Source organism: Oncorhynchus tshawytscha, linkage group LG14 (genome assembly GCF_018296145.1).
Source record: "Oncorhynchus tshawytscha isolate Ot180627B linkage group LG14, Otsh_v2.0, whole genome shotgun sequence".
Classification (NCBI taxonomy): domain Eukaryota; kingdom Metazoa; phylum Chordata; class Actinopteri; order Salmoniformes; family Salmonidae; genus Oncorhynchus; species Oncorhynchus tshawytscha.
Genome location: NC_056442.1, coordinates 50,858,575 through 50,871,282, shown reverse-complemented (window position 1 = coordinate 50,871,282; position 12,708 = coordinate 50,858,575). Strand labels below are relative to the sequence as shown.

General features: G+C 45.7%; 1 protein-coding gene across 2 annotated transcripts in view; it reads left to right on the top strand.

Moving 5' to 3' along the window:
- Positions 1–265: 265 nt before the first annotated feature.
- The window catches only part of LOC112239242 (F-BAR and double SH3 domains protein 2-like), a 106,177-nt gene continuing 93,734 nt past the window's right edge, over positions 266–12,708 (top strand). The window contains exon 1 of one of the 2 annotated variants that reach the window (XM_042297647.1): positions 266–827. In XM_042297647.1, coding sequence (XP_042153581.1) covers positions 807–827 — 21 coding nt within the window. In that variant the 5' untranslated portion in view covers positions 266–806. The remainder of the gene's footprint in view (positions 828–12,708) is intronic. The other variant, XM_042297648.1, reaches the window with a different exon arrangement.

The window sequence follows — 12,708 nt, the reverse complement described above, 5'->3', positions numbered from 1 at the left end:
TGCGAATGAATTGTTCCCCAAAAAGTCCTCACAAGTAAAGTCAGACCTGTGTGCGTGCGTGCGTGCTTGCGTGTTAAACTTGGACTGAAATAAAGTGCGTAAATTCCTGAAGGGCGAAAATCTATATATCTGGGATTGGCTAGTTTGCTTTTAAATGTCTGGCAGATCTGATCGTTCTGCGTGCAATCGATGTTTCCTCGATCGACTACACGTTCTTGTTGCTATGCAGGTCCAGAGACGCAGCCAGTCTCCTTGCGAAGCAGCAACGGCGTATTGTCACGACGAAGGGGCTTTTCGTTTCACGTAAAACAACCATTCATTTATTTTTTGTTGAGTTCATATTTTACACGAGATTCCGATTCAAATGGTGTTGCTCGTGGTTTAAAACAAGAAAGGACTGTTATAGAAGCTATTGAGAAAATAAAGATAGGATCGTTTCTGGCCCTGTTTGGATTTGTCTTTTACCTTCCATCACCACAGGAAGGCGCAGTTGTGTCTAATTTCGTGGGGAAACATCAACACCTCTGGCCTCCATTGATTTCACAGTCCCCGTCTGTCTCTGGACCCCGCAGTGTTCTCCTAAGGTCGGTTAGTGTACAGTTGGTTTAGCCTGCGTTCGCGTTTCATTCTAACATGTCCGCCAGAGTCCAAATCTGACTGCTTTTTCTCCACATTTCCCTCCTTCTTGGGGGTTTGAAGGAATTATCCACCACCCCCCCCCTCATCCACCACCACCACCATTGGATTTGTTTGGAATAAACATAGCTATTTCTTAAGGAATACACCATTCATGTCAATGCTTCAACATGCAGCCCCCGCCGAGAAAGGTGAGTTTTACTGGGCTAGCTAACGTTGTTTCTCTCCAACCCTGTGCTATCTAGGCATCTAAATTATTTATGTTACATTGTTGCTAGTTAGCCAGCTATCAGTGGGATGTTGACTTGCTAATAACGTTTATATGTAACGTTAAGGTTAGCTACTTAGCTAGCTTGCTATTATTAGCTATGTGAGTTGCACATTTTGTATTCGACTGTCAATTTCAACCCTGGTTGTAGTTATGTTAGGGTGCCTAGCCCCCTGGTTGTAGTTATGTTAGGGTGCCTAGCCCCCTGGTTGTAGTTATGTTAGTGTTAGGGTGCCTAGCCCCCTGGTTGTAGTTATGTTAGGGTGCCTAGCCCCTGGTTGTAGTTATGTTAGTGTTAGGGTGCCTAGTCCCTGGTTGTAGTTATGTTAGGGTGCCTAGTCCCCTGGTTGTAGTTATGTTAGGGTGCCTAGTCCCCTGGTTGTAGTTATGTTAGTGTTAGGGTGCCTAGCCCCTGGTTGTAGTTATGTTAGTGTTAGGGTGCCTAGTCCCTGGTTGTAGTTATGTTAGGGTGCCTAGCCCCCTGGTTGTAGTTATGTTAGGGTACCTAGTCCCCTGGTTGTAGTTATGTTAGTGTTAGGGTGCCTAGTCCCCTGGTTGTAGTTATGTTAGGGTGCCTAGTCCCCTGGTTGTAGTTATGTTAGGTGCCTAGCCCCTGGTTGTAGTTATGTTAGTGTTAGGGTGCCTAGTCCCCTGGTTGTAGTTATGTTAGGGTACCTAGTCCCCTGGTTGTAGTTATGTTAGGGTGCCTAGCCCCTGGTTGTAGTTATGTTAGGGTGCCTAGCCCCCTGGTTGTAGTTATGTTAGGGTGTCTAGTCCCCTGGTTGTAGTTATGTTAGGGTACCTAGCCCCTGGTTGTAGTTATGTTAGGGTGCCTAGCCCCTGGTTGTAGTTATGTTAGGGTGCCTAGCCCCCTGGTTGTAGTTATGTTAGTGTTAGGGTGCCTAGCCCCTGGTTGTAGTTATGTTAGGGTGCCTAGCCCCCTGGTTGTAGTTATGTTAGGGTGCCTAGCCCCTGGTTGTAGTTATGTTAGGGTGCCTAGCCCCTGGTTGTAGTTATGTTAGGGTGCCTAGCCCCTGGTTGTAGTTATGTTAGGGTGCCTAGCCCCCTGGTTGTAGTTATGTTAGTGTTAGGGTGCCTAGTCCCCTGGTTGTAGTTATGTTAGGGTGCCTAGCCCCTGGTTGTAGTTATGTTAGGGTGTCTAGTCCCCTGGTTGTAGTTATGTTAGGGTGCCTAGCCCCCTGGTTGTAGTTATGTTAGGGTGCCTAGCCCCTGGTTGTAGTTATGTTAGGGTGCCTAGCCCCTGGTTGTAGTTATGTTAGGGTGCCTAGCCCCTGGTTGTAGTTATGTTAGGGTGCCTAGCCCCTGGTTGTAGTTATGTTAGTGTTAGGGTGCCTAGTCCCCTGGTTGTAGTTATGTTAGTGTTAGGGTGTCTAGTCCCCTGGTTGTAGTTATGTTAGGGTGTCTAGTCCCTGGTTGTAGTTATGTTAGGGTACCTAGCCCCCTGGTTGTAGTTATGTTAGGGTGCCTAGTCCCCTGGTTGTAGTTATGTTAGGGTGTCTAGTCCCCTGGTTGTAGTTATGTTAGTGTTAGGGTGCCTAGTCCCCTGGTTGTAGTTATGTTAGTGTTAGGGTGCCTAGTCCCCTGGTTGTAGTTATGTTAGGGTGCCTAGCCCCTGGTTGTAGTTATGTTAGGGTGCCTAGCCCCTGGTTGTAGTTATGTTAGTGTTAGGGTGCCTAGTCCCTGGTTGTAGTTATGTTAGGGTGTCTAGTCCCCTGGTTGTAGTTATGTTAGGGTGTCTAGTCCCCTGGTTGTAGTTATGTTAGGGTACCTAGTCCCCTGGTTGTAGTTATGTTAGGGTGCCTAGCCCCCTGGTTGTAGTTATGTTAGGGTGCCTAGTCCCCTGGTTGTAGTTATGTTAGGGTGTCTAGTCCCCTGGTTGTAGTTATGTTAGTGTTAGGGTGCCTAGCCCCTGGTTGTAGTTATGTTAGTGTTAGGGTGCCTAGCCCCTGGTTGTAGTTATGTTAGTGTTAGGGTGCCTAGTCCCCTGGTTGTAGTTATGTTAGTGTTAGGGTGCCTAGCCCCTGGTTGTAGTTATGTTAGTGTTAGGGTGTCTAGTCCCCTGGTTGTAGTTATGTTAGGGTGTCTAGTCCCCTGGTTGTAGTTATGTTAGTGTTAGGGTGCCTAGCCCCCTGGTTGTAGTTATGTTAGTGTTAGGGTGCCTAGCCCCCTGGTTGTAGTTATGTTAGTGTTAGGGTGCCTAGCCAACTAGTCACTACGAGCTGTTTGGTCAGCTAGTTAGGTCTGGTTGTGGTGTTGAAGACCCGCTATCTGGTAACTAACCACAGATACTGGCCTCTTCTAACGTTAGGGAAATGTTGAATAGCCCAACAACAACATAACTAATGTTTCTACATCGCTAAGGTGGCTGAACAAGTCCTGTACACTTCAATATCTTTCTGCTGCAGTTGGTTTCCTTTTCTATCGTTTTTAGTTGTTCAACTCTCTGAAACGTTTTGTTGAGCTAACGAGCAACCTTGTTGACACACTACTTGATGACTTGCTGTTGTCTATCAGTCTGTCCCGTTAACCCACGCGGTTAGATAACAGGCTATCACAAAGGCATAGCTATAGGCATATCATCTGTAGTGGGACATAGCTAGTTATGATAATGTTTCGAAACAAATTTGAAGTACAGTGATGAAGTGTAAAACAGAAAAATCATGTTTCTGACAGCTCGGATGACTTCATCTGGGCTGGAGTAATGTCCGCGGGTTCTGCCCCGTAAAACATAGCTGAGCAGAAGATAGGAAGGGGCTCCACAACGCTGTTCCATTAGCTGTTTTTAGCACAGCCTTGCATTGTCTTTTAGTGTATTTTGGACAAAACCTAGCTAGCTAACTGGCATTTTGTTTGCGCCGTTCAGTCAGCTGGAGGAGAAGGAATGTTCCGCTGTGGTCAGTCACGGAAGGGTTACTGTAATGACGCTGTTTGCTATACAAACAGCACCGTGTCTTATTCAGGGTAGCTCATCACAGCTGTCTAGTTATTACCGCCAGCCCACACAAAACACGCATAAAACACCGCGCATTTAATTTCCATTCCATAGAGACCGGTAGTCATCCGGTCTCGAACCTTAGTTTCCATCACCGATAATATTCAACGACATGACCTCTGTCGGTAGCTAATACAAGAGGATACTGCAGTAATCCATGGGCCATTGTCTACAGTCTTCCCTTTGTGTGTGTTTGCGTTTTGTGACAACTCTCTGGTACAATGTAGAATATACTGTAACAAAGTATAGTGTCCCTTTGTCTCTTTCTGACTGCCATTTACCATGTGTGAAATAGTCTGTTTCTCTTTCATGCTCTTAGTTATTCCAGAATAGGTGTATGAGAACCATTACCGTACCTGAGCACAGTTTTCACTTAATTACTGGTTATTCCCTGGTGCTGTTGCTGCTTGTTGTGGGCAGACTGAACATGTCACATCATGTCCTCCCCTTTATGGGTGGGATAGCGAGTACATCTCCCCTCTACCTCCCCGTTCTCTATCTCTTGCTCCCTCCTTTATCTTTCCTGTTTCTCCTCGCCCTCGCTCTCTCACTCTTCCCTCGCTCTTCCCTCGCTCTCTCGCTCTTCCCTCTCTCTCGCTCTTCCCTTGCTCCCTCGCTCTCTCGCTCTTCCCTCGCTCTTCCCTCGCTCTCTTGCTCTTCTCTCGCTCTTCCCTCGCTCTCTTGCTCTCTGTCTCTGTGTCTTCTCTCATTCTCTCTCCTCCCTCTGTCCTTTTTTCTGTGGTCTTGTATGTGACTGATGAAAGGAGAGATGGAGTGAAGTCACTTTCCCCTGATAAACCCCTCCATACACCACTCCCTCTCTATCCCTGATAAACCCCTCCATACACCACTCCCTCTCTAACCCTGATAAACCCCTCCATACACCACTCCCTCTCTATCCCTGATAAACCCCTCCATACACCACTCCCTCTCTATCCCTGATAAACCCCTCCATACACCACTCCCTCTCTAACCCTGATAAAACCCTCCATACACCACTCCCTCTCTAACCCTGATAAAACCCTCCATACACCACTCCCTCTCTATCCCTGATAAACCCCTCCATACACCACTCCCTCTCTAACCCTGATAAAACCCTCCATACACCACTCCCTCTCTAACCCTGATAAACCCCTCCATACACCACTCCCTCTCTATCCCTAAAACCCTCCAAACCCCTCCATACACCACTCCCTCTCTATCCCTGATAAACCCCTCCATACACCACTCCCTCTCTAACCCTGATAAACCCCTCCATACACCACTCCCTCTCTATCCCTGATAAAACCCTCCATACACCACTCCCTCTCTAACCCTGATAAACCCCTCCATACACCACTCCCTCTCTATCCCTGATAAAACCCTCCATACACCACTCCCTCTCTATCCCTGATAAAACCCTCCATACACCACTCGATTCAATTTGAGGGGCTTTATTCGCATGGGAAACATGTTTTACATTGCCAAAGCAAGTAAAATAGATAATAAACAAAAGTGAATATAAACAATTAACAGTGAACATTACTCTCACAAAAGTTCCAAAAGAATAAAGACATTTCAAATGTAATATTGTGTGCAAATAGTTAAATGTACAAAAGGGAAAATGAATCAATATAAAAATGGGTTGTATTTATAATGGTGTTTGTTCTTCACTGGTTGCCCTTTTTTCTTGTAGCAACAGGTCACAAATCTCGCTGTGTGATGGCACACTGTGGAATTTCACCCAGTAGATACGGGTGTTTTATCAAAATTGGGTTTGCTTTCAAATTCTTTGTGGGTTATGTAATCTGAGGGAAATGTGTGTATCTAATATGGTCATACGTTTGGCAGGAGGTTTGGAAGTGCAGCTCAGTTTCCACCTCACCTTGTGGGCAGTGTGCACATAGCCTGTCTTCTCTTGAGCCATGTCTGCCTTCAGCGGCCTTTGTCAATAGCAAGGCTATGCTCACTGAGTCTGTACATAGTCAAAGCTTTCCTTAAGTTTGGGTCAGTCACAGTGGTCAGGTATTCTGCCACTGTGTACTCTCTGTTTAGGGCAAAATAGCATTCTAGTTTGCTCTGTTTTTTTGTTAATTCTTTCCAATGTGTCAAGGAATGATCTTTTTGTTTTCTCATGTTTGGGTCTAATTGTGTTCCTGTCCTGGGGCTCTGTGTGGTCTGTTTGTGTTTGTGAACAAAGCCTCAGGACCAACTTATTTAGGGGACTGTCTCCAGGTTCATCTGTCTTTAGGTGATGGCTTTGTTATGGAAGGTTTGGGACTTTTTGCAGAATTCTGCATGCAGTTTAAATTTGGTGTTTATCCCATTTTGTGAATTGTTAGTTTATGAGCGGACCCCAGACCTCACAACCCTGAAGGGAAATGGGTTCTATAACTGATTGATTCAAGTATTCTAATTGGTATGTTGAATTTTATGTTCCTTTTGATGGCGTAGAAGGCCCTTCTTGCCTTGTCTCTCAGATTGTTCACAGCTTTGTTGAAGTTACCTGTGGCGCTGATGTTTAGGCCAAGGTATGTATATTTTTTTGTGTGCTCTAGGGCAACGGTGTCGAGATGGAATTTGTATTTGTGGTCCTGGTGACTGGACCTTTTTTGGACCACCATTATCTTTGTCTTACTGAGATTTACTGACAAGGCCCAGGTCTGACAAGGCCCAGGTCTGACAAGGCCCAGGTCTGACAGGGCCCAGGTCTGACAGGGCCCAGGTCTGACAGGGCCCAGGTCTGACAGGGCCCAGGTCTGACAGGGCCCAGGTCTGACAGGGCCCAGGTCTGTCAGGGCCCAGGTCTGTCAGGGCCCAGGTCTGTCAGGGCCCAGGTCTGTCAGGGCCCAGGTCTGTCAGGGCCCAGGTCTGTCAGGGCCCAGGTCTGTCAGGGCCCAGGTCTGTCAGGGCCCAGGTCTGTCAGGGCCCAGGTCTGTCAGAATCTGTGCAGAAGATCTAGGTGCTGCTGTAGGCCCTCCTTGGTTGGGGACAGAAGCACCAGATCATCAGAAAACAGTAGACATTTGACTTCAGATTCTAGCAGGGTAAGGCCGGGTGCTGCAGAATGTTCTAGTGCCCTCGCCGATTTGTTGATATACAGTACCAGTTAAAGGTTTGGCCACACCTACTTATTCAAGGGTTTTTCTTTGGTACTATTTTCTACATTGTAGAGTAATAGTGAAGATGTACACTACCGTTCAAAAGTTTTGCGGTCACTTAGAAATGTCCTTGTTTTTGAAAGAAAAGCAAACTTTTTGTCCGTTCAAATAACATCAAATTGATCAGAAATAATTGTAAATGACTTGTAGCTGGAAATGGCTGATTTAAAAAAAATGGAATATCTACATAATTGCAAAAGGGTTTTCTAATGATCAATTAGTCTTTTAAAATTATAAACTTGGATTAACTAACACAACGTGTCATTGGAACACAGGAGTGATAGTTGCTGATAATGGGCCTCTGTACGCCTATATTCCATAACAAATCTGCCGTTTCCAGCTACAGTAGTCATTTACAACGTCTACACTGCATTTCTGATCAATTTGATTATTATAATATTTTTTACCCCCTTTTCTCCCCAATTTTGTGGTATCCAATTGTTAGTAACTACTATCTTGTCTCATTGCTACAACTCCCGTACTACGGGCTCGGGAAAGACGAAGGTCGCGAGTCATGCGTCCTCTGAAACACAACCCAACCAACTCGCACTGCTTCGCACGGCTTCTCAACACAGTGCGCATCCAACCCGGAAGCCAGCCACACCAATGTGTCGGAGGAAACACCGTGCACCTGGCGACCTGGTTAGCATGCACCGCGCCCGGCCCATCACAGGAGTCGCTAGTGTGCGATGAGACAAGGATATCCCTCCGGCCAAACCCTCCCTAACCCGGACGACGCTAGGCCAATTGTGTGTCGCCCCATGGACCTCCCGGTCGCAGCTGGCCTCGAAGGAGCCTGGGCTCGAACCCAGAGTCTCTGGTGGCACAGCTAGCACTGCGATCACTAATTTGATGTTATTTTAATGGAGAAAAATGACCCCAAACAGTAAGTTCTTTATTTTTTGGTTTTGTAGTTTTCTATTCAATGCCATTACAGTATCCATTGACTTAGGACTCAATTTGCAGTTCCTATGCCTTCCACTAGATGTCAACAGTCGTTAGAAATTGTTTCAGGCTTGTATTCTTATAAATGAGGGAGTAAGACCAGTCTGAATGAGTGGGCGCTGACGTGTCACAGAGCTTTTTTTTATGTGCAATCCCGAGGAGTGCATTTCTTGTTTACCTTTTATATTGACGACGTTATTGTCCGGTTTAAATATTATAGATCATTTAGGCTAAAAACAACCTGAGGATTGAATATAAACATCTTTTGACATGTTTCTATGAACTTTACGGAGACAATTTAGATTTTTTTGTCTGCCTGTTGTGACTGCGTTTGAGCCTGTGGATTACTGAAGAAAACGCGTAAACAAAACGGAGGTTTTTGGATAGAAAGAGACTTTATCGAACAAAAGGAACATTTATTGAGTAAATGAATCTTCTGAGTGCCACCATATGAAGATCATCAAATGTAAGGGATTCATTTTATCTCTATTTCTGAGTTTTGTAACGCTTCTGCTTGGCTGGTTACAGTTTGTAATAATTTGTCAACTGGGCTATGTTCTGGGCTAGGTATGTTCTGGGCTAGGTATGCTTTCGCCTAAAAGCATTTTATAAATCTGACACCGTGGTTGAATTAACAAGAAGTTAATCTTTAAACCTATGTAAAATATGTTTTGTTTTCTGAATTTTTATAATGAGCATTTCTGTATTTGAATTTGACGCTCTGCAATCTCACTGGATGTTGGCCAGATGGGACGCTAGCGTCCCACATACCCTAGAGAGGTTAACTAGTGATTATTAAGATGGATTGTTTTTTATAAGATAAGTTTAATGCTAGATAGCAACTTACCTTGGCTCCTTGCTGCACGCGCAGTCTCCTTGTGGAGTAACAGGTGGTCAGCCTGCCACGCAGTCTCCTCGTGGAGTAACAGGTGGTCAGCCTGCCACGCAGTCTCCTCGTGGAGTAACAGGTAGTCAGCCTGCCACTCAGTCTCCTCGTGGAGTAACAGGTGGTCAGCCTGCCACGCAGTCTCCTCGTGGAGTAACAGGTGGTCAGCCTGCCACGCAGTCTCCTCGTGGAGTAACAGGTAGTCAGCCTGCCACGCAGTCTCCTCGTGGAGTAACAGGTGGTCAGCCTGCCACGCAGTCTCCTCGTGGAGTAACAGGTAGTCAGCCTGCCACTCAGTCTCCTCGTGGAGTAACAGGTAGTCAGCCTGCCACGCAGTCTCCTCGTGGAGTAACAGGTAGTCAGCCTGCCACGCAGTCTCCTCGTGGAGTAACAGGTGGTCAGCCTGCCACGCAGTCTCCTCGTGGAGTAACAGGTAGTCAGCCTGCCACGCAGTCTCCTCGTGGAGTAACAGGTAGTCAGCCTGCCACTCAGTCTCCTCGTGGAGTGCAATGTAATCGACCATAATCGGCGTCCAAAATGCAGATTACCGATTATGAAAACTTGAAATAGGCCCTAATTAACCGGCCATGCCGATTTAATGGGTCACCCTCTAACAAGAACAGCTCAAATAAGCAGAGAGAAACGACACCCCATCATTACATTAAGAGTTCAGTCAATCCAGAAGATGTCAAGAACTTTGAAAGTTTCTTCAAGTGCAGGCGGAAAAAAAACATCAAGCGCTGTCATGAAACTGGCTCTCATGAGGACCGCTACAGGAAAGGAAGACCCAGAGTTACTTCTGCTGTAGAGGATAAGTTCATTAGAGTTACCAGCCTCAGATTGCAGCCCAAATAAATGCTTCAGAGTAAATGTAACGGACACATCAACATCAACTGTTCAGAGGAGACTGCGTGAATCAGGACTTCATGGTCGAATTGCTGCAAAGAAACCAATACTGAAGGACACCAATAAGAAGAAGAGACTTGCTTGGGCCAAGAAACATGAGCAATGGACATTAGACCGTTGGAAATCTGTCCTTTGGTCTGATGAGTCCATATGTTAGAAGAAGAAGGAGAGTGATGGAGTGCTGCATCAGATGACCTGGCCTCCACAATCACCCGATCTCAACCCAACTGAGATGGTTTGGGATGAGTTGGACCGCAGAGTTACAAAGGGTCGGAAAACTTCCGGTAAAATTACGGAAATTTAACGGAAATGTTCCATGGAAAGTTAAACCTTGGAATTTGGGGAGTTTTGCTTAAATTCATGAAGTGTTCACTTATAACAGTCCACTTTTTTTAGTGGGATACACAAGGCAATTCTAGGTCTTCTGGCATATTTTGGTTATACTATCCCCAATTCAATAGAATTGTAATCCTCTACATGCACAGTGCATTCTTCCATCACATGTAAGGCTGATTCTCCAGATCACTAATGAGATCTGCTATTGAGCCCACACTACTACACTGTCTGAGCCAAGGACTACATGCTTTCTGGTAAATTTTGATTATGATTCTGGTTGGGGTGAATATATTTTATATGACATGCATGGGTAGTGTTAATTCACCTGTTTCCATACAGGTTTCATTTTAAAACATTTCTTACAAGGAGTTGTTTAATCTAACTGCTTAACTATTTATCTGTACATTTTTTTACTCATACTTTTCTAATTTTCACAGGAAAATTCCATGGGCACTATCTGATATGTGGAGACATTTCACTGCAGCTAGTGTAGAAGGAAAAGCTGTGTACATTTGCAAATACTGTGCCAAGTCATATGTGAAGAATGCAACAAAGATGCAGAATCATCTGGCCAAGTGCATAAAGTTCCCTCAGCGCTCACAACAAGCAACCTCTGACAAAAGTGTCTTGCTCGAGCTGTGTATGCAACTGGTTCACCTCTGCTCACAGGCAATGTGTATTGGAAGAGATTTTCTGAATGTTCTTCGCCCAGCATACACCCATCCAACCAGACATGCGTTATCTACTCATTTGCTGGATGCAGAGTTCAACAGAGTTCAAGTGAAGGTCAAGCAAATCATAGAGAAAGCAGACTGTATTGCAATCATCTCTGATGGGTGGTCGAATGTTCATGGGCAAGGAATAATTAACTACGTCATCTCCACCCCTCAGCCAGTATTCTACAAGAGCACAGACGCATGGGACAACAGACACACTGGTCTCTACATTGCAGATGAGCAGAAGGCAGTCAATGACCTTGGACCACAGAAGGTATTTGCACTGATGACAGACAATGCTGCAGACATGAAGGCTGCTTGGTCTAAAGTGGAGGAGTTCTACCCTCACATCACACCCATTGGCTGTGCTGCTCATGCATTGAATCTCCTCCTCAAGGACATCATGTCACTGCAAACAATGGATACACTCTACAAGAGAGCCAAGGAAACGGTTAGGTATGTGAAGAGTCATCAAGTTATAGCAGGAATCTACCACACCAAGCAAAGTGAGAAGAATAAGAGCACCACATTGAAGCTGCCCAGCAACACCCGTTGGAGTGGTGTTGTCATCATGTTTGACAGTCTCCTGGAGGGGAAGGAGTCTCTCCAAGAAATGGCCATATCATAGTCTGCCGATATGGACAGCCGCATCAAGAGGATCCTCCTGGATGAAGTATTTTGGGGGAGAGTGGTAAGCAGCCCGAAACCTATAACTGTAGCCATTGCACAGATTGAGGGAGACAATGTCATCCTGTCTGATGTTCAGACTCAGCTTGCAGATGTAAGAGAAGAAATCCGTACTTCCCTGCCCACTTCCCTGTTGCTCCAAGCAGAGGACACTGCAGTTCTGAAATACATCAGCGTGAAGACTTCTACCTGAAGCCTATACACGCTGCAGCGTACATGTTGGACTCCAAGTATGCTGGCATGAGCATCCTGTCTGGTGCAGAGATCAGCAAGGCGTGTCTCCCCACCTTGGCCTGGATGAGGGCAAGGTTGTTGGCAGTCTGGCGAAGTATACTTCCAAGCAAGGGGGCGGCAGGGTAGCCTAGTGGTTAGAGCGTTGGACCAGTAACCGAAAGGTTGCAAGTTCGAATCCCCGAGCTGACAAGGTACAAATCTGTCGTTCTGCCCCTGAACAGGCAGTTAACCCACTGTTCCTAGGCCGTCAATGAAAATAAGAATTTGTTCTTAACTGACTTGCCTAGTTAAATGAAGGTAAAATTAAAAAAAAGGCTTTGGGATGGAGATGCAATATGGCAGTCGTGCCAACATATCTCATCAGCCACCTGGTGGAAGGGACTTTGTGGATCTGAGGCTCCCCTGTTGCCTCCATCATCCTCAAAATCCCACCAACATTGGCCGCCTCAGAGCGCAACTGGTCCTTGTTTGGAAACACACACACCAACGTACGCAACAGGCTGATCAATACAAGGGTTTACAGTTTTTTGCCATCCGGGAAAATTTTAGGCTTTTTGAGTCTGACAACGAGCCATCCTCAACAAGGTCGGAGTGTGACAGTGAAGATGAGGCCTCAGAGTCTGATGTTTGTCACGATCCGGCTCGAAGTTCGTAACAAAAAGGGAGACAACGTGGAGATAAGGAATAACAAAATATAATTATTAACTGAGGTAAACTAAATACAATTAACAATGGTGTGTGTGTGTGTAGTCAGTAATCAGTAGTGTAAGTGAGTGGTTGCGTGCATAAATGTGATAATGATGGGTGTTGAAAGGTGCCAAAACGGCCACAAACAAAATCTATCAGTGTCTGCATGGAGAGAGTCTCCTCAATGAATGGGGAAGAGGTGCATTTATCCTGGGACACACCCAAGCCCAGGTGTTTCTCATTTCGCTGATGAC